This window comes from Bos indicus x Bos taurus, chromosome 22 (genome assembly GCF_003369695.1).
Source record: "Bos indicus x Bos taurus breed Angus x Brahman F1 hybrid chromosome 22, Bos_hybrid_MaternalHap_v2.0, whole genome shotgun sequence".
Classification (NCBI taxonomy): Eukaryota; Metazoa; Chordata; class Mammalia; order Artiodactyla; family Bovidae; genus Bos; species Bos indicus x Bos taurus.
The window spans coordinates 4381025-4402966 of NC_040097.1; the positions used below are offsets into that span (position 1 = coordinate 4381025).

At 53.1% G+C, this 21942-nt stretch overlaps 1 protein-coding gene across 1 annotated transcript in view; it reads left to right on the plus strand.

Annotated features, from left to right (window-relative positions):
* The first annotated feature begins 6897 nt into the window (after positions 1–6897).
* The window catches only part of CAND2 (cullin associated and neddylation dissociated 2 (putative)), a 28418-nt gene continuing 13373 nt past the window's right edge, over positions 6898–21942 (plus strand). The window contains exons 1-7 of the mRNA XM_027523725.1: positions 6898–7042; positions 12062–12205; positions 15371–15525; positions 16227–16350; positions 17918–18183; positions 19575–19680; positions 19860–20002. Of these exons, the coding sequence (XP_027379526.1) occupies positions 6975–7042; positions 12062–12205; positions 15371–15525; positions 16227–16350; positions 17918–18183; positions 19575–19680; positions 19860–20002 (1006 nt within the window). The 5' untranslated portion in view covers positions 6898–6974. The remainder of the gene's footprint in view (positions 7043–12061; positions 12206–15370; positions 15526–16226; positions 16351–17917; positions 18184–19574; positions 19681–19859; positions 20003–21942) is intronic.

The following is a 21942-nucleotide window of genomic DNA, read 5'->3' on the forward strand; positions in this document are numbered from 1 at the left end:
ATAATATTATATAATATATAATATATATATTTATTTAATTATATAATAATATATAATTATAATGTATATTGTATTTATATATTACTATACATTATATATTATATATATTTTATATACATAATATATAATATAGTAATATAATGTATATTACTATAATAAAATTATATATTTTGATATATAATATATAATAATTCTTATATATAATATATATATCCATATATACACATATAGTGAATATGTGTGTGTGTGTGTGTGTGTGTTTTGGTTTTTTGGCTATGCAGCTTGTGGGATCTTAGTTCCCCAACCAGGGATCAAACCCAGGTCCTCAGCCGTGAGAGCCCAGAGTCCTAACCACTGGACCACCAGGGAATTCCCTCACAATATATTGCTATTGGACACTGTTGATTTAGAGGGGAGAATTGAGAGGGCTTGGTGGCTCTGGACTGTGCAGGTGAGGGAGAACTTTGGTCTAATTGCAAGTCTCCTCTCCCCTCTAATTGCTCCTTTCTGATGAGACCATGCAGTCCAGTGGCAGAGAGAACTGGCCAGGAGAGAGCCAAGAGGGTTAGTTTCATCTCAGCACAAGGACACACACAAGTCATATCTTCACAGTAAAAACTATCTAGAAATGAAATAGGTTGACAGAATAGGCAATGAGATCTCCGTCCCTAGAAAAATGAACTTGAGAGCCACCATTAAGCAAGGGGAAGGAAGTTGAACTAATCAGTTGTCCTCAAAATGTGGTCCCTGGACCAGCAATATCAGCATCACCTGTAACCTTTTTAGAAAAGCAAACTCTTGAGTCCCATCCTAGTCCTAATGAATCAGAGACTCTGGAGGTGGGAACTGCAATTTGTATTTTAGCCACCCTCCAACATGCCGGGTGAGTCTTGTGCTTGCTCACATTGAAGAACCAATGGACTATGTTATACTTCCTACCACTGAAAGGTTTCAGTGACTGGCGCGTAGTAGTGCCCATAAGACCCAGTCAATGCCTCGTGTTTACTATCTTCTACTTCCAGGTGGTTCAGTGGTAAAGAAACTTCCTGCCAAGCAGAAGACGCGGGTTCAATCCCTGGGTGGGGAAGATCCCCTGGAGAAGGAAGCGGCAACCTGCAGTATTCTTGCCCGGAAATTCCATGGACAGAGGAGCCTGGCAGGCCACAGTCAATGGGGTCGAAAAAAATGAACGGAGTGACATCCTGTCCCTCACAATGGAGTGACTACACAGTACAGAGCAGTCCCAGGTGAGGGTACTTCCCCTCTCTGAGCAAATAAGAGTTGACCTCCGGAAGGTTGGATGGAGGACCTCCAGGCATTTCCTACCTCTCTGCCGTGGGCGGATCTCCAGGGCCATGACAGAGCTGCCAGAGGCATGAGGGAGTCCAACTTAGCTCCATCCTGAGGTGACCTCACTGCTGTGTGTATGTCGGGGGAGTGATTCATGGGACAACTTCCCACCATCCTGTGGGCACAGCTGACAGCCCCGGGGAGCTAGCTCAGCAGCTGAGCGTGGCATCCGGCTTCCCTGCATTCCAGAACTGACAGCCGGGGTGGGGGGCCCCCTGACTCAGCAGGCACGTGAACTCTGCAGACAGCAGTTACACAGCTTGACAGCTTGGCCTCAGTCTCCACATCCGTCACAGTGGGGGAGACGGCTGTCCCAACCCATGGTGAGATTATTTGCATGAAGTGTTCGGGGCGGTGCCTGGACCAGCCCTTCCTAGGCCTTGACACTCTTGTAATGAAGCTCTGGGATCCCTCAGGCGGATGGGAACTCCCCAGAGACTTCCTGGGTCTGGTCTGAGAGTGATGCCCTGTGGGTGTAGGGGGCTGGAGAACATGCCCCTACTATGAACACCCTGGAGCCTGGTTCTTTTTTAAATTGTCATTAATAATTAATTAATTTGTGCTGGATCTTTGTTGCCACACGGCTTTTTCTTTAGCTGTGGTGTGCAGGCTTCTCGTTGCGGTGGCTTCCCCTCTTGTTTCGGAGCACGGGCTCTAGAGTGTTCGGGCTTCAGTAGTTGCAGCGTGCGAGTTCCAGAGCACAGGCTCAGTGGTTGTGATGCACGGGCTTGCTGGCTGTGTGGCATGTGGGATCTTCCCAGATCAGGGACCGAACCCGTGTCTCCTGCGTCAGCAGGTGGATTGTTAATCACTGAGCCTCCAGGGGAGCCCAAGCCCAGTTCTTGACGTGAGTTTCTACTTACTCACCAAATGGATGCCTCTGACGGCAGGGCCTGTCTTAATCATTTTCAAACATTTCTTAAATGAATGCTCTAAACAGGAACTATCGCCCCATTTCATGGATGAGAAAAGTGAGAACCAAAGGAGTACGGGACTGCTCAGGGTGACATAACAGATATGGCCAAGTCGGGACTTGAACCCAGGTTTCCCCAACTCCAAAGGCAGGACTTTTTTCACTGCTCCATGGAGAAACTCCAACCTAACCTAGCTTAGAAGCTCCTGTATGTGTCAATCTACTTTTGAAGAGGTAGCCTCTGGCCTTTGCAATTCCATATTCTTTAAGAAACAATGGGTGTATTTGATGCAATCTGAGATGGAGTTGAAAATAGTTCTACATCTAGATTAAGCCTGACTCACCCTGGGCCTCCAGGCCTCAGTTGTTTCAAATATGGAATGGGCCTGTGGAAAACCTCTGCAGCTGAAGGCAAAAGTTGGACCTGGTCATTTTGAGAGCCCTCTGACTCTCAGACACCAGTGTCTCAATGCCCCCCCTAAAGAACAAAGACAAGAGCTAAAATTGTTTTGTTTTTTTTTTCCAAAAAAGGGGGTGGGTGGACTTCCCTGGTGGCTCAGTGGTAAAGAATCTGCCTGCCAGTGCAGGGGAAACGGATACCTGGTCCAGGGAGATTCCACGTGCCATGGAGTAACTAAGCCCATGCTCCACAAGAGAGTAGCCCCCACTCCTCGCAACTAGAGAAAGCCCTCGCAGAGCGCTGAAGACGCAGCACAGCCAAAAATAAATAATAAATAAAACAGCGTGTACTCGTCAAACAAATTTAAAGAGGTGGGAGGGGTGAGTGGTGAAAAAGTCCACCCTGGGACATTCTGACAAATGCAAAATATGGGATTCAGACTCAATTTAGGTGGCTTTTAATTTCTTTTTTAAGCAGAACGATCCTCTTGACAAGTAAACTTTAAGGCATTCTATCAGATCAGAGTGGACTTCTTTTTAGCTGAAGTGGGGGTCCTGGGGCTATCGATGGGAGCACCTGCTCAGCGTCACCTTGCAGGGCTATCTTGAGGGCCTACTGTGAGCTACTTTGTGTCCAGCACACAGCTGGAGCTTTTTAGAAGGGGCAGGATGCATTTCGTGTGTCTGTGCCCCGTACAGGCCATCCAGAAGGCAAAATCTATGAAGTGCCGTAGTTGTAGAAATCGGAGCCCAGTGAATCTTGTGAACACCCTTCTAACAAACGAATTGCCAACAGACATCTTTAACACAATCTGGGAAACTTGAATATGGACTAAATATTCGATTATTTAAAGGTTAGTGTTATTTTTGTGAGGTATGATATTGGCACAGCAGCTATGTAAAAATGTCATCTGTTGGCATGGCAGGCTGAAGCAATTCCTGGTGACAGGACATTGGGTCTGGGATTTGCTTGCTTAAAAGCACTCCAGCTTTGGGGAAAATGTGGGAGGGGGAGACAGGAAGGACAATCAACCGACGTGAAGAACAGCAGAAGCTAGGGGATCATACGCTGGAGTTTATTATATCAATATTATTCTTTCTACTTCCGTGGACATTAGGACGTTTCCATAAAAACAGTCTTTGAGCATGCAGTGTTACTGAACTCACCTGGAGAAAGGCAGTCTCGTCCTACCCTAGTGTCCGAACTGTGGCTTCCATTGCTTTATCTGAAGCCTGTATTTAAGCTACTGGGTATCAGGAGACTCCCGGCCGGAACTGTTGCTGCAAAATTTCCAACTGTGAATTGTGTCAGCCTTGGTCATCCTGTCCCATACTTGCTGTTGGGTTTGCAAGTATAGTTCTGTGCTTGAGGAGGTAGTCATAAAGTTCTTTTAATAAATGTGCAAATCGTTAACCTTTATGATGAATAAAAAGAACAGAAAGAAGAGAGGAGGGAGGGAGAAAGGAGCGGGGGAGGAAGGAAATAGGGAGGGAGGGAGATTTTAAAAACGGCTTTTGAGATCATCTTCCGATCCAAGACCCAAATGTTTGGAACAGTCTCACCCATGCTGGAAGGACACAGTGCCTTCAGCCTGGGAATTCTCCTAAGAGCTCTGGGCAGTGACACTCCTGTGAGCAGTGTCTAACTGGGCTCAAGCCCAGGTAGACGTCACAGGACACACCTGTCCTGCAGGTATGAGGAGCGGATGCAGGGCACCCTATGATGGAGCCTGAGACTGTGAGGATACAAGCATGCGTGTCTGGAACACTGGCCCGGATCTCTGCCTGGAGGATGTATCTGCTCCTCAAGGCTGGGCTCACACTTCCCATCTCTCTCCTCTGTTCCCACAATCCTTCCCTCCGCCATCCGACTCAATGTGCGTCTCCTCTACAAGCTGTAACAATAATAAAAACAACTGTGCCTGGCATTCAGCCAAGAGCTTTTCCTTCTTGTGTGGGTGCTATTATTTCCATCTTATAGATGTGGAAACTGAGGCTCAGAGGGGCTGAGCCACTTGCCCGAGGTCACACAGCTAGAGGCGACTCAAATTCAGCTCTGTCTTCTCACAAAAGTAGTTGTTCTTCACCACATCTTAGTTTCCCTCCATATCCCCCCTGTGTTTAACAGCCCGGCTCTTTGGTAAAGACTGACGAAAACTCAGAGCTTCCCAGGTGGAGATAGGGATAAAGAACTCATCTGCCAGTGCAGGAGATGTAAGAGGAGCGGGTTCGATCCCTGGGGTCGGGAAGATCCCCTCAAGGAGGGAATGGGAATCCACTGCAGTATTCCTGCCTGGAGAATCTCATGGACAGAGAAGCCTGGAGGGCTACAGTCCATGGGGTGGCAAAGAGTTGGACACAACTGAAATGACTGAGCACGCACAGATGAACATTCACCGCTTGGCTCCTTGGCTCCCCCTACAGGGCTGGAGCTGCCCGCCTAGATCACTTCCCAAAGATGTGACAGAACAAAAAGATATAACAGAACAAGAGTTTAACCTTGTTTGCTTCAAGCCCAGACATTTTTCTCCATCCCGGAAAGAAGTGGTTTAATATTATAAACAGCCATAAAGTGATTTAGTGTTATACATAGCTTGTGGTTGTTGGTGTTTAGTTGCTAAGTCATGTTCGACTCTTTGCGGTCCCATGGACTGTAGCCCGCCAGGCTCTTCTATCCATGGGATTTCCCAGGCAGGAATACTGAAGTGGGTTGCCATTTCCTTCTCCAGGGGATCTTTCTGACCTAGGGATCGAACCCACATCTCTTGTGTCTCCTGGATTGGCAGGCGGATTCTTTACCACTGAGGCACAAGGGAAGCCCCACATGTGACTGGTGGCCATCGTATGGGACAGTGCAGATACAGAAAATTTCCAGCATTGCAGTGCTGCTCTGGAGCCCAGAAGCCCATAATAACAGGTACCCAAGAAGTGTGTTATCAAATAAAGATTTCCTTTATCCCCTTCTTACAAGGGTGAGGCGATCATAGCTCAGAGAGGTTGTGTCATTATCCCAAGGCGTCACAGTCAGAAAGCAACTTCGTGGGGATTTGAACCCAGGGTTGTCTTGCACACACGACTCACTTTTCCAAGAGCCAATAGCCTCCTGGCTGTTTAGAGAATTTCTTTGTGTGTGTGTGTGTGTGTGTGTAATAAAGTTTTATTAAAGTATAAAGGAGATAGAGAAAGCTTCTGACATAGGCATCAGAAGGGGGCAGAAAGAGTACCCGCTTGCTAGTGTTAAAAAATACAATTGATTATATCTATATCTATATCTATACATGTATATATTATTTATTTAGCTCGGGGGCTTCTCAATGCAGTGGCTTCTCTTGCTGCAGAGCGCCGCTCAAGAGCAGTTGTCCCACAGAGGCTAAGCTGCTCTGAGGAATGTCGGATCTTCCCTGATCAGGGATGGACCCTGCGTCCTCTGCATTGGCAGGCAGATTCTTAGCCACTGGACCACCAGGGAAGCCCTGGAGAAGTTTTGCTGCTCTACCTGTTTTCCTATAGATCCTGCCACCCTGAGCTTGTACCTACCTGAGGAGAAACTGTGCCGCTTCATTTAAGAATTGTTGCCCAGTCTGGGGTCAGTCCTGATTCCATCCCAGATTGACTGGCTGTGTGACTTGCAGCAAGCCCCTCTGCCTCTATGGCCTCAGTTGCGTTGGGTGTAAGATGAAGAAGCCGGCCGTGATGTCCTGGGTTGAATGAGGCAGGCAGAAGGCCTGGTGCGACAGGGTACTACTCCTCATACCCTGTCTGGCTTTGGGGTGGGCCGCATGGGAAGTGCGCTGGTTGGCTTGACCGACAATAGCAGCTCCTGTTTCTGGAATGCCTGCAGATGAGAAAGCTGAGGCTTAGAGAGGTCAAGTAACTTGGCCAAGGCCTCACAGGAGCAGAACTGACCGAGGTGGGGGCTCCCACCTAAGACTCTCTGGTCACCGTGACTGTGTCTCGCTAGCAGGATCCAGGGTACCACGGGGAATTGTAGGGAGGAGCTGTCCGCTGAGGGGTGGTGAGCTCCCCGTCCGCGGGAGTGTGCAAGCGGTGATGGGCCCTCGGCTGCTACAAGGACGCCGGGGAGGGATCCGCGAGCCCCTCGGCGGGCCCCTCCCGCCTCCCGCCTCCCGCCACCCGCCTGCCACTTGCTGCCTCCCGCAGCGGCGGCCGCGGCCGCGGCGAGCGCGGCGCCGGCAGGCGGGGCGGGGCGGGGGCGGCTATTTCTGTCCGCTGAGCGCAGCCAGCGCGCGGCGGGGGAGGGGGCCCGCGCCGCCATATTCCCTCCCGCCGGCGGCCCCGCGGCGCAGCCACCATGAGCACCGCCGCCTTCCACATCTCCAGCCTCCTGGAGAAGATGACGTCCAGCGACAAGGACTTCAGGTGCGCCCGCGGCGGGGCTCCGCGCCGGGCCGCCCCGCCCTGAACCCCCGGCCTTCCCCTCCTGGAGCTCCGGTCCTTGCCCCCCGGGACCCTGCAGCCCCCGCCTCGCATCCCTCCCGGAGCTCCACCCCGCCCCCCGAGACGCCCCCTCCCCGCCTCTGCGCCCCGCTCCGGAGCTCGGGGCTTGGGAGGGCGCCCCTTGTCCGCGGATCGCTGCCCGGCCCTCTCCGGGACTCCAGCCCAGCTGCGATTCCCACCGCGCAAACTTCAGCCCCTGCCTCCCGTCCCACCGCTCGGCCCTCGGCCGCCCCGTGTCTCTACTTCTCCTCTCTTGCGTTTCTGCCCAAGCCCGCATTTCTCCGCGCGTGCCACGGGCCCCGGCCCTCCTCTTCAACCCACGCTGAAGCCCTCGGCCTCTCCTGCCTCCTCCTCTCCGCATTGAAACCCGTTCCCTTCCCGGGACTCCAGCCCCCAGGGCTGACTTTTTCACTGGAACCCTCAGCTCAGCCCCCTCTCAGCGACCTCACCTCCACCCCCGCACTTCAGAGGGGTAACCTTTCCCCTTCCCTCCCCTCGCGGGTTTGCTCCGACCCTGCCTGCGGGAGGGGGCTGGGCTGAGTGGCTTTGCAGACGCGGGTAGGTGATGCTTCGGATGGGGGCTTCTACGTTTTTGTGGGCCACTCCCACAAAAACTCCAACCCCCTCCTCCTCTGGGGAAACTGAGGCCCAAGGAGGGGAAAAAGGGTTGGCCCATGATCACGGAGCCTGTTCTGGACCCTCTGAGCTATAAGAAATTTTCAAAGGAGATAGCCACGCCTACCCATTGAGCATTCGGTCAGTTACCCCATTTTACAGATGGGGAGAGTGAGGCTCAGAGGCAGAAAGGGCTCAGGTGCGGTCACAGAGTTAGGAAGTGGAGAATCTGCGTCCACATCCAGGTCAGTCTAACACAGAGGATGAGATTTCGGCAAGGCTGTCTGATTCTTGACTAGGGAGGAGACTGAGGCCCTGCCCTCCTGCTCTGACCCCCGCCTTCAGCAACTCATTCTTCCACAGCCCCCCTTTAGTAGACACCCCGCTTTAGTAGAGCCTCAGAGCCACAGTCCTGGGTTCAGATCCTGCCTCCAGTCATTTACTGGCGGTATGATTTCGGACAAGCTGCTTAATCCCTCTGAGTCTCAGAAGCTCTGTGAAATGGGATAATAGCAACTCACCTGGAGGGTTGGTGTGAAGAGTTAGCTATATGTGGGATGCTGGCACCAGGTGAATGCTTAATTTGTGGTTGCTGTTTGGTGGCTAAATTGTGTCTGACTCTTTTGCCACTGCGTGAACTGTAGCCCGCCAGGCTCCTCTGTCCATGGAATTCTCCAGGCAAGTACTGGAATGGGTTGCCATTTCCTTCTCCAGGGGATCTTCCCGACCCAGGGGGTCGAACCCGCATCTCCTGCATTGGCTGACGGATTCTTTACCCCTGAGCCACCAGGGAAGCCCCAGGAACACTGTTGTGATCCTGTGCATATCAGAAGGCTGCAGCGTCTCTTTGCTCTGGGCCTTTACCTGGAAGTTCTTTGTCCCTTCATTTCCCTGCTTCACCAGGCTAGCTCCTACTCAGTCATCGCCTCCTTGGGATGCCTCCAGTGCCCGTCCTACGTTTCTGCTGCGTTCTCTTCTGGAGCCTGGGAGACCCGGAGCCCCTGGACTACTGGACTGTATACTCTCCTTCTGTGTCTCGGAGGCTGTTCTGGGTATACAGCAGGTGCTCAGTGAAGGTTTTCTGTGTCCCAGGCTCCCTGTTGTCCAGTATAATCTCATTCAGTCCTCCCGTCTGCCTGCGTGGTCGTGATTGTTCTTCCTGGTCTCCAGAGGCTTGGAGAGGTGAAGTGACTTGCTCAAGGTCACACAGCCGGCCGATGGCCGAGGGGATGTGCCCCACTGTCTAGGGCCTTGGGGCCAGGCTCCAGGAGAGGGAATCAGCCTTGCCAACTGGAGCCTGAGAAGCCCGCCCAGTCTGCTCTGCCAGCGGTCCTGAGAACACTTAAAACCACCCCCAAGCATATGAGGATGGTGTCTATTTTTACAGTCCAAATACCAGGGGGGCTGGGTCCTGCTTGACCAGCTGTCCAGGCACCCATGTGGCCCAGTGTTTCAGCTGAGTCGCCTCTAGGGTTTCTCTGGAATGAAACTGAGACTGTGTCCTCTGGCTCCTGGAGGCAGGTGGTGACTGCAAGTGGGGGTCCTGGGCAGGTGGAGGGAATCTTCCATCCCCGTAGTTCCCAGTCCCCACTCTGTGAGCAGGGGGCTGTTCTGTTCCCACTCAGTCTCCAGCAGTGAAACGAGTAAACTGAGGGATCTTGCAGGAATTCCTGCATCATTTTTTTGAATATTTCTTTGTTGATTTGGCTATGCCGGGTCTCACCTTGTGGGAGCACACGGAATCTTTGATCTTTAGTTGCAGCTTGTGGGATCTAGTTCTCTGCCCAGGGATGGAACCGGGGCCCCCTGCAGTGGAAGCAGAGTCTTAGCCACTGGAGCACCAGGGAAGTCCCTGCTACATCATTTCTTGAAAACACAGAGTAGTATTGGTTGAGGAGCCAGGAGAGCTGAATGGCAGGCTGATTCTTTTCCCAACTTGCTGGGTGACAATGCAACTGGGTTCTTTGCAACCTCTCTGAGCCTAGTTTCCTCACCTGCCTCATGCTAAGAGCTGGTTGTCCCATTACAACCTCCCAGGGATGTTATGAAGTGGGGCAAAGAAAAGTCCCATTTTTGTAAAAGGAAAAATTGAGGCTGAGAGAGGAGCCAGTTGCTCAAGGTCACCTGGGTGGTAAGTGACATGACCAGTATATTTACTTCAGTGCCCAAGCTCCTATCTACCAAGTTATACCCTTTCCTCTTTGCCCTTCTTACCACCACCGTACACATATACACATGTATTAATATATGTCTGAGAGCTGAGTATTTGCAGGAACTTGGCAGTGTCTGAAATGCTGGAGCATGTTTCAGACGAATGGGTTTCAGCGTTTGGATCTCCACACAGCTCTCTGGCTCTGAGCTCTGTTAGGGGCTGACTCTAACCCTCCTCCCCCTCCTGCCCTCACCCTGCCCGCTCAGGGCCTCTTTGGGCTAGTTGTTTGCTGGGCCTGGAGACTCAGAGATGAACTGACAGGCCTCTATGAGTTCATGTTAAATGGAGGAGACACTGGTAACCAAGCTTGTAGTGCAGTGTGAGAGGTGCTGTAATGAAGGGGAGCAGGGTATCCGAGAGGTTCCTGTCCAGGGAGACCAAGTGTGCTTAGAGACTGTGGGTGGAGGATAGGGCAGGATGGTGAGAGGAGTCTTCCCCAAGACTGGGACATTTGAGTTGGGCCCTTGGCAGATGAATAGGAGTTCGATAGGTGGAAAAGAAAGAAAGGGGCAGGAGGCCCATCTTGGGCAAAGGAGCACATCCCTTGGGTTGCCAGGCTGAGCTGGGTCTCTACAAATTGCAGCAGAAACTCAGCTTCAGGGTCCCGCCTGCCTTCTCTGAACATCCCTTCAGCTGGACAGACTTAGGAGTGCATGTGGCTACCGCAGGCCTTGTTGCTGTTGTTTAATCGTGTCCGATTCTTGGTGACCCCACAGACTGTAGCCCACCAGCCTCCTCTGTTCATGGGGTTTCCCAGGCAAGAATACTGGAGTGAGTTGCCATTTTTTCCTCCAGGGGATCTTCCCAACCCAGGGATCGAACCTGCGTCTCCTGCATTGGGAGGCAGATTCTTGACCATTGGGCCACCTGGGGAGCCCATACCCTCAGCCTTGTCCTGGCTCAGATCCAAATCTCTTCCTTCATCTGACCTTGGCTGCTGCTTCTGCAGCAGGCAGGCCCAGAGGTGGGCATTGTCAACCCTGCCACCCTCTCCCTGCCTCCAGCCTAACCTCCTTCCTTCTCTCAGCAGCTTGAGGCTTATCCCAGCTGTTAAAGATAAACAGCTGTGACACTGACAAGCGCCCTCCTGCCTGAGGGGCCCTGGGGCCCACTGTGACATCCAGCAGCAGGTCTGAGCCTGCAAAGATGAGGCTGGAATCCTACTGTGATCAGTTTTGCCCTAGGAGCCTTGGCTTGGCAGGTTGTGAGGTGCAGGGCTGGGGGAGATTCTTGGTTGACTTGCTAAAGCTAGAAAACCAGGCTGGTGGGGGATCAAAAGCCTGACTCTTTTTCTGGGGCCGCCCACTCTCTGATCTGGACTTCACTGCATCTCGTCTTGCTGCTGTCAAGTGCCTGCAAGAGCCAGTAAGCAGGTGCAGTGGGCCTGGGGAGATCTTGCAGGCCTGGAGAGTGTGTGTCCACCTCCAGAGGCAGCTGTCACCCCTTGAGCCAGGTACTGTCACTGGAAGCTATTGTTCAGTCGCTCAGCCATGTCCTACTCTTTGCCACCCCATGCAGCACGTCACTATCTCCCGGAGCTTGCTCAAACTCGTGTCCATTGAGTTGGTGATGCCATCCAACTGTCTCATCTTCTGTCGTCCCCTTCTCCTCCTGCCCTCAGTCTTTCCCAGCATCAGGGTCTTTTCCGGTGAGTCGGCTTCTTCACATCAGGTGGTCAGAGTAGTGGAGCTTCAGCTTCAGCATCAGTCTTTCCAATGAATATTCAGGGTTGATTTCCTTTAGGATGGACTGGTCTGATCTCCTTGCTGTCCAGCGGAGTCTCAAGAGTCTGCTCTAGCACCACAGTTCGAAAGCATCTGTTCTTTGGTGCTCAGCCTTCTTTACGGTCCAGCTCTCACATCCGTACATGACTAGTGGAAAAACCATAGACTGTAGACCCAGCTGTATTCAGACAAGAGAATCTGGAAGTCAGTACATGCTCACACACAGGACTCCTTGTGATGACCTAGCTGTGCCCACAGCCCAGATAATCCACCTGCTCTTGACTGCCCCTTTGTATCAAGGTGTGCTCCTGGGAGAAACTGTAAGGGTACTGCCCAAGTCACCAGGGCCCGGGGCCTGCTCGGCAATGCCCCTCCGCCCTCCCTGCCCAGGTTCATGGCCACCAGTGACCTGATGTCGGAGCTTCAGAAGGACTCCATCCAGCTGGACGAGGACAGTGAGCGCAAGGTGGTGAAGATGCTGCTCCGGCTCCTGGAGGACAAGAACGGGGAGGTGCAGAACCTGGCAGTCAAGTGGTAAGTGTTGGCCCCGCTGGGAGCCAGAGGGTCCCTGCCCCTTTGGGGTCCAGCCGCTGGGAGAAGACTGGCTGAGAAGTTCTTGGAGCACCTTCCCGGGTCAGGCAGATCCCCTGGAGAAGGGCATGGCAACCCACTCCAGTATTCTTGCCTGGAGAATCCCATGGACAGAGGAGCCTGGCGGGCTACAGTCTGTGGGGTCGCAAAGAGTCAGACATGACCAAGCAACTCCTTAGAGTGCCAGTCGAGCTGGACAGTGCCTTGCTCTGGGTTCCCCTGGAAGTACACCCTGTGGCAGGGGTTCACGTGTAAGTTTATTAGGGAAGAGATCCCAGGAAGCTGGTGGGGCCATAGGGAAGGAAGAAAAGCAATAAACATGACTTCTCAAGCAGCGTACCGCTGTGGGCTAGGGGCGCTTAACCCTGCTGGGCCAGGGGGTGGTCCCTGGAACGCATTGTAGGACAAGACCTTCAGGGGGGTCCCAGCTGCCAGCTTTCCTTGGTTGAGGGCTGCTCCTGGGGTAGGCAGGGGGTTATGCATTCCTTGATATCTCCAAGTAGAGAAAACCCTCAGACACAGATGCGAATGCTGGCAGCTGGAAAGTCAGGCTGGCATGTACAGAAATGGTGGGGGTGAAAGAACACGGGGGTCTTTGCCATTGGCCTCATGATGTGTGGTCCTGAGACCTCTGCTGGTTACCCCCAGAGTTGAAAAAGCAAGATGGGTTATGTTCAGAACACGTGTGTGCGTGTGTGTGCTGGGGTGGGCAGGAGACTGAGGAATGGCAGGGGTCAACAGAGAACTGGGGCACTGTCTCTCAAAACAGTACTCTGTGGGCTGGATCCTGGCATCCTAGGCTGGTAGTGAATTTCAACTTGACCCCAAGAGCAGGGGATTTCAGTAAAGAGTCTCACTGGGGAACAAGACATGCTCAGGCTTGTGGTCTGGTCATCCCTCTGACAGTGGAATTGAGATCATGTGGACTGGTTTCCTACTAGCAAAAGCAGTAACCCCTCTTTATAACATATAATCTGAAATACTCTTTTCTTACCATGAAATGAACTTCATGCATACTAGAACCTACCTCTACCCATGATTACAAAACACTTTATATAATGCCCTAAACCGGCACGTAAAGAAAGAAGAGGAATGCAGTTGATAATAAGATCGTGTGTGTTTCAGTGCATAAATGCTCAGGCACATTGATGGTAGCCGTGTAATAAAGTTATGGGAAGCCTGCACCAGAGTGTAGGCTTCCTGTCAGCGCTGAGGCAGGAAGCAGGTGGAGACAGGTGCGGATGCTGGGGACTCAAATACCAGCACAGTGGCATTGCTTTTAGGAGATTTCTGAAATGGTGACCATCTCCTGGTAAAGTTTCCCAGAACAACAAACTACAATCTTCCTTCAAGTTACTTGATACCTGCATGTTTTGGAAATTTTAGAGTATATATTAAAATGGTACAAAAAAGTATTTTTGTGTTTATATGTAAAATGAAATTACATATAATTTCATTTTGGACTCAGATAATTATAGAAAGACTTTTTACCTGTGTGACTGCTCTGTGGGATGTTAGAAACTCCAGCAGGACAAGAAACATGGTTTCGCAATATTGTCTTTCTGTCACACCCGGCCTCCCCTCTCTCCCTTCAATAAAAGCCAGAAGTACCATCTAAATAGCAATGATGAGCATAACTAATAGAAGGCCTGCCAGTAAATTTCCAAAATACCCCTCAGAGCAATATTACCCCTATTGGGAACCAGTGCTATATGAGGTTGAGTGGGAGGACCCGCGATTTCTTAGATGGAGAAAGAAGTTGAGTTTTGCAAACTGGTGTGCGCTGCAGACATGTGAGCCCCTTGTTTAAACTGTGTGCTCCTCACCCAGGGATTCTGATTCAGAAGTGGGGCCGGGGCAGGCAGATGAGGCTGTGCACCCAAGAATCTGCATTCTAATGTACACCACCATCTGGGAACCACTCTTAGGTCAGAGGTCCTCAGCCTTGACTGCCTATTAGAATCACCTGGGAAATTAAAAAAAAAAAAAAAAACCACAGAACTCCCCAGTGTCCAGACCACACCTGAAACCATTTAACTCAGACACTCTAGGGCTGGTACCTGGGTAACGCGTTCTTAAAAGGCCCCAGGTGACGGCAGTGCAGACTTAAGGCTGAGAAACAGTGTGTCTCGTGCGGTTTTTATTTTTTTAATTTGAAATTAATTTTATTTATTTTTGGCTGCGCTGGGTCTCTGCTGCTGTGCACGGGCTTTCTCTAACTGCAGAAAGCGGGGGCGACTCTCCAGTTGCCGTGCACGGGCTTCTCATCACGGTGGCTTCTCTTACTGTGGAGCGCGGGCTCTAGGGCGTGCGGGCTCCACAGTTGCAGCTCCCAGGCTCCAGAGCACAGGTTCAGTGGTGGCGGTGCTTGGGTTCAGTTGCTTCAAGGCATGTGGGATCTTCCCGGATCAGGGATCGAAGCCGTGTTTCCTGCATTTGCTGGCGGGTTCTTTACCACCGAGCCGCCTTGGGAGCCCTTGTGCGATTCTTCAACTTTAATGTGCTTTCCGGTCACCTGGCGGTTTTGTTGAAGCACAGATTCTAGTCCAGGAGCTCTCGGGTGGGACCTGAGCTCTGCATCTCTGCGTCTCCAGATAGAGCTGATGAGGCTGATCTGTGACCACACTTGGAGAAGCAAGCCTCTAAGGCAGAAGTTCTCAAAGTGTGGTCCCTGGACCATCTACCGCAAACTTGCTAGAAATGTAAATTTTCAGGCCCCTACCTAGACCCCTTAAGTCTGAAAATCTGGGGTGGTGTGAAAATCTGGGGTTCATTCTATTTGAAGGAGTCCTTTAGGAGATTGTGATACATGTGGAAGTTTGAGAACCCTGCTCTGGGGCATTCCTTGGTTTCCAACTGAGGTTCCTGGGTTGGATGTTTTAGCCATGTGCTGAGATGCATCCAGGAGGAGATGCAGGTTTGAGAGGCGTCAGGAATGAGGTCAGCATAGCCAGAGGGTGGGTCCCTCTCTTTCTGGCAAAATAGGGAGTCCCTTGTTGATCTGAGTCTTTTCCTCAGCACATGTGGCCCCACAGCCTTGAAGGGACCTAAGAGGTACCCCAACTCGGGCTGAGCCTGGGCTCTTACAGTCCCTCCCTCCCTGCTCAGCCTGGGTCCTCTGGTGGGCAAAGTGAAGGAGTACCAGGTGGAGACCATCGTGGATGCCCTCTGTGCCAACATGCGGTCAGACAAGGAGCAGCTCCGAGACATCGCTGGCATCGGCCTGAAGACCGTCCTGTCGGAGCTCCCCACTGCGGCCACAGGTACCCAGGTCCCAGGGACCAGATGCTTCTGTTATTTGTCCTAGTTTATGATTGAAGAAGCAGAGGCTCAGCGGGGTTTAGGGACTTACCCAAGGTCAGCCTGGTAAATAGCAGAGGATTCAGACTCACGTCTGCTTAACTTCATGGCTGTGTTTCAGAGATGCTCTTAGACTCTGCAGTTAACACAGTCTAACTAATGGCAGCTTGAAGACATGGGGAGTTGCTTTTCTCGCTTAACTCGGAAGGGATCAGCCACTCCATTTTTGTAGCAATTTACCGAGAAGCTCAGTTAGGACAGGGCTAAAGTCTCTCCCCAGGTCTCTTGCCCTTTATAAGAAAAGTGCATGTTTCCCCAGAAGACACTGACCTGTATCTCACTGGCCAGAACATGGTCATCTGGCTCCTCCAGGCCGCCAGGGGTCTGGGAAAGACTCCTCGTTGGAAGGCAGAGGGCACAGGGGTCAGATGTGAGGTGGGCCAGCCAGCAGGTCTGCCCTCGGTTCCTCAGCTCCCCAGCTGTCTCCTTTAGTTTGGCCGGACCCTGGGTCATACCTTGGACGTTGGACGTCCTGGCTTCTCTGGTCAGCACCATTTGGGGGTGGGGTGGGGGATGTGGCCTCAGGAATGCAACCAGAGCAAAGGCCAGCCACAGGTGGAGGCTGGCCCTGGGCCTCACCGCGCCCACCTTGCGCTCTGTGCAGGCTCCAGCCTGGCCTCCAACGTGTGCCGGAAGATCACCGGCCAGCTCACCAGTGCGATCGCCCAGCAGGAGGACGTGGCCGTGCAGCTGGAAGCCCTGGACATCCTTTCTGACATGTTGAGCAGGTGCGGGAGGCCACCCTGAGCAATGAGGATGGCAGGGAGGGGTGGCAAAGGCATAGGGAGGGACTCAGCTTCACAGAGCAGGTACTTACTGTACCACAGGCCCTGTGCTCAGGGGCCTTTAATTGCCCCAGTAGTGTCCCAGGAGAACTTGACTGTCAACGAGTTCTCCTCACTACAGTCAGGACATGAGGAACCTAATAGCTGGGCCAGTGTTTTCAATTGCACTACACTTTTCTAAAGTATTCATTCAGCTTCTCAAGATTTGAACACCTACCAGAAAAATGTCAGGTGCTAGACCAGTGTTGGGAGGATGGAGTTGGCTGGGTCTTGGCCGCCTCTAGGGAAAAGCTCCAGAGAAGGCAATGGCACCCCACTCCAGTACTCTTGCCTGGAAAATCCCATGGACGGAGGAGCCTGGAAGGCTGCAGTCCATGGGGTCGCTGAGGGTTGGACACGACTGAGCGACTTCACTTTCACTTTTCACTTTCATGCGTTGGAGAAGGAAATGGCAACCCACTCCAGTGTTCTTGCCTGGAGAATCCCAGGGACGGGGGAGCCTGGTGGGCTGCCATCTATGGGGTCACACAGAGTCGGACACGACTGAAGTGACTTAGCAGCAGCAGCAGCAGCAGGGAAAAGCTCACAGACATGTAAACCTGTGAGTGCAGTAAGAACAGCAGCACGGCTAAGAGCAGGACCAGTAGGAGCTCGGAGGAGGAGACCCTCACCCGACTGAGGAAGGGGGAACCTTCCCAGAGCGAGTCTAGTCAGCTGACTCTTCAAGGGTGGGTAGGACTTGGCCAGGCGTGGGCGGGCATAGGGGGACCCTGGATGGGGAGGCTGCCCTCAGCCCAGAGGACAGAGGCCATCGAAGACATGGGGTCCCTGGAGGTTGTGGGGTATCATGTAGGGTGTCATAGCTTTTCTAGTAGGTGAGCAAATGAATAAATGAAACCCAGGAAAGAGGTCTGTGCTGGACAGAGAGAGATGGGAGGGTGAGGTCAATGTGTATGTGTGGAGTGAGAGGAAAGGTTTCATGTATGCGACGGGAAAGGCACAGGCCTGGCTTGAAGGAGGGATGGGAGCTGCCAGGGTGGGCATGGGCTGCGTTTATGTGTGCAGAAACCATTCTCTGCCGTTCCCTCTTGCCTTGAGCCCGGAGCTCAGCTCATCCCAGGGGCACAGGGGAGCCACTGGAGGAGTTAGGCAGAGGTACCCTGGAGATCGGTCTGGCCTCAGTGAGTGTGAGTGAGTGAGGATGAGCATTGAGGCAAGGCCCAGACTCGGGGAAAGTCGGGAAAGCTCACTGGAGTCCCCCAGCCCCAGTACATCTGGCTTCCTCCCCAGGTGGGCAGAGTGGGCTTGAGCAAAACCCTTCCCCTCTCTGCTTCCTCTCCTGTGATAATAAGTAATCACTTCACACAGTTGCAGGGTACCTTCCTGTTTACCTAGGGCCATTGGGTTGTCATAACGGGGAAGAAGCCAGGAGCCCATAGGGAGAGGGGAGGTGCCTGGCCCAGGCTGCCCGCCGGGTGGGCCCCGCCCGACGCCCCTTCCGGCTCCCCAGGCTGGGCGCTCCGCTGGGCGCCTTCCACGCCAGCCTCCTGCACTGTCTGCTGCCGCAGCTGAGCAGTCCGCGCCTGGCCGTGCGCAAGCGGGCCGTTGGGGCGCTCGGCCACCTGGCGGCCGCCTGCAGCACCGACCTCTTCGTGGAGCTCGCCGACCACCTGCTGGACCAGCTGCCCGGCCCACGCGCGCCAGCCAGCCCCACGGCGATCCGCACCCTCATCCAGTGTCTGGGCAGCATTGGCCGCCAGGCAGGCCACCGCCTGGGTAAGGGGGCGGGGCCCACGGTGAGGGGCGGGGCCCCGTGGCGGGGGGTGGGGCTAAGGACGGAGCGCTAGGAGAGGGGCGGGCCCTGGGCTAAGGGGCAAGGCCTGGGTGCGCTACCTCCTTGGTTAGGGGATGTGGTTGGGTGGGGAGGTGCGGAGGAGAGGGGCGGGGCCGGGGTGGGGCTGGAGCACCTGGAAGAGAAAGGGTGGGCTCAAGAGGCAGCCAGGTGGGCCCTGAGCTTGACCTGCTTCTGAGCCCTACCCAGAAGCTCGCGCGGGTAACTCTAAGTCATGCCCCCAGACTTAAGTAAAATATGTTTTGTCGTCCTATTTTGACAACTGTACCTTAATAACAACCTAGGTGATTAACAAGGTTTTAATTTTTTAAAATTTTTATTGAGGGATGACGTGTGTACAACACAGCACACTAGTTAAAGTGTGCACTTCAGTGTGTTTCGACCTTTCCATATACCAGTGAAACTGCCACCACAATCAGGATGCAGAACGTTTCCATCACCCCCTAGAACTTTCCTTGTGTCTCTTTGCAGCACATCCTTCCCAGGCCCCACCCTAGGGAACCATTGATCTCCTTTCTGTCACCAGAGGTTAGTTTTTTAGAAATGGAATTCAGCGATCAGGTTTGAATTTATTCTCAAACTCCTTGGAGTTAGTCTGGGCTAGAACAAGGCAGTGTAAGTGAGTGGCCACAGTGCCCTCCTGCCCCTCTGGCCCTCTCCCTGCAGGGGCCCTTACAAGCACACATGGAGACCCCAGCCTGCAGTCCAGATCTGTCCACGTTTCCCCAATGGCAGCCACCCTCAGAAGCGTGGACCTGGAAAAGAGACCTGCACAGGACCGGACATGGGTTCAGGGTTGACTGGGCAGGAAAGTAGGGAAGGGTGTAGCTGGAGAAGGGCTTAGCTGGAGTTCCTTATGAAGCCCAGGGACCAGGCAGGGGGCCCCTCTGGCCTGGTCTATAAGAGCGGTGCCCGTCTCCTCACTTTCCTCACCCAGGGCTGCAGCCTAGCACAGGGAATAATCAAGAACATGAGTAATAGTTTTGACAACAGCTGCCACTTATTGAGTGCCTGTTCTGTGCCAGGCAGATCTTTATCTGCATTTTATCCATAATCTTGACAAACTCTGGCTGGTGGGCACTGTTCTCCCTACTGTGAAGATGAGTAATCTGAGGTTAAACAAGGGTTGTGTTGTGTCCAAGGTCCCATAGCTTAGATGGGGCTGAGTCAGGGCTACAACCCACATCTGCTGAAGCCTCTGAGGTACAGTTTGCAGTGGCCAAGGTGGCAGGGACAGGCACAGGCTGATTGCCATGGGTTGGGAGAGCCCAGGAGATGGGCTGGCCTCGCCTCAGTGACCCACCTGGTCCTGCAGGGGCCCATCTGGACCGCCTGGTGCCCCTGGTGGAGGAGTTCTGCAACCTGGACGATGACGAACTTCGGGAGTCCTGCCTCCAGGCCTTTGAGGCCTTCCTGAGGAAGTAGGTGCAGCGGGGGTCCTAGAAATGGGGACCCTGGGGTTTCTTTGAGAAGTTGGTGGGGATGGAGTGGGCACAAGATGCTGGTCTCAAAGCACTTAGATCTCGGGGCTCACCCCTGGGCTTCATCCCCCACCCTGTCCTGCCTGGGTCCAGCAGAGCCTCCCCCATCCCACCCACAGGTGCCCCAAGGAAATGGGCCCTCACGTGCCCAACGTGACCAGCCTCTGCCTCCAGTATGTGAAGCACGACCCCAACTATAACTACGACAGTGACGAGGACGAGGAGCAGATGGAGACTGAGGACAGCGAGTTCAGTGAGCAAGGTGGGTAGCCACCTTGTCCTTGGGCTGGTGGGTGGAAACGGGTTCAGCCTCCCCATGAATCCCGCAGCCGAAGACAGGGGACACCTTTGGTGCCCCCCATCCTGATCCCAACTCTTCCTGGGGCTCCAGTCCCACCCTTGGAAATCTAGATCCTCTGTCATCCCCGCACTCTCTGACTGCACAGATCACAAGCGAGTCGTGATAGCTGTTGTTTACTGAGCATCTCGTGATGTCCAAAGTGCCCTCTTATTTCATGTTCCTTACGATGAACCTGGAAAACCTGATATTTATTATCATGCCCATATTTCAGACAAGAAGACTGAGACTTAGAGATTTGCCTGAGATCACACAGCTAGGAAGTGGCATAGGTGGGGCTTGAAGCTATGTCTGCCAGACTCCCCCATCTCATGCTGCCATCTCTGTACCTTTTTTTAAAAATTTATTTGGCTGCATCGTCTTGGTTGCCACACGTGGGATCTTTGCTGTGTCATGCGGGGTCTTTCATTGCAGTGTGCAGGCTCCAGAGCATGTGGGCTCCGTTGCGGTGCACAGGCTTAATTGCCCCAAGTCATGTGGGATCTTGACTTCGTTCCCTGACCAAGGATCGAATCTGCATCCCCTGCATTGCTAGGTGGATTCTTAAGCCACAGGACCACCAGGGAAGTCCCTCTGTACCCTTTGAATTACAGTGTCCAAGAGCCATTGCTTTACCCCAGCCACGTGAAGCTCTGATGATGGATTGACTGGCACTGACAGGGAGAGATGCCTCGGTGGGGAATGGACTCAATAGCTTCTTTCCTTCTGTGCCTGTGGTCCTGTCTGTCACTCAGGGGGATGCCCCTGGACCCTGGAGGCACTGATGGAGGCGAGAGACTTAGGCCCCGGTGGGGCACTCGGAGCGAGATGCGGTGGCAGGAGATGAGATTGGACAGGCATGTAGGGGCCTCAAGTCGCAGGCCAAGGAGACTGGACATTTTCTTGTTAGTATCTAGGAGCTCTGGATATTTCTCCATGAGTGACATGGGGTGGAGATAACAAACAAGGGGCCATCAGGGGGACCATCTGCTGAGCTGACAAGGCACATCTGGGGGACCATCCCCCTGGGCCACCATGGCTTGTCCAGATGCAGTGCTCTGAGTCTGAGTTCTCTACAGAGCCGAGTGAGTAGGAACACGCTGGTCTTTGAGCCTGTGGCTGGGGTGTCCCTAGGTAGGACCGTCCTCTTCTGAGCCTCCTATATGTCTCCGCCATGTGTATGGGTGGGCCTTACTCAGCTCTGCTGTTTCTAGCTCTGTGTCCTCAGGAGAATCTCTCACCCTCTCTGAGCCTTACTCATATCTACAAAAGAGCCTCAAGACACCTTCATTCCTGAGGGGTGGTGAAGACATGAGCTCTGGCCTCTGAGGGGAGCTTGGAGAGCAAAGAGCCATGCAAACACAGCTTCTCTCATCCGTAGTCCTGCTTGGAAACCAGAATCAGAATCCTGCCCAGGGCGGGGGAACTTTCGCCTCCCTTCTGAAAGCCAAGTAGATAAAACATCACACAGCCAGTCCTAAAACCAAAGGACAGGTCTTGTGCCCCAAATGGATCTCCTAAATCCTCACTTGGGAGTCAGTTTTTCCCAGATGCAGTCACAACAATCAAGGGAGGCAGATGGGGGTACCCTGGTTTACCTCCAGCTAGTTCCCTGCCTGGCACCATCCCCAGCACACAGCAGGTCCTCATTAACCTGGAGCAGGGAATGGCCACCCACTCCAGTATTCTTGCCTGAAAATCCCCATGGACAGAGGAGCCTGGTGGTTCAGAGAGTTGGACACAACTCAGCAACTAAGCAGCAACTTCTTAGTAGTTATAAGTAGTGACCATGGAGGCTTCCCTGGTGGCTCAGGAGGTAAAGAATCTGCCTGCAATACAGGAGACCCAGGTTCAATCCCTGGGTC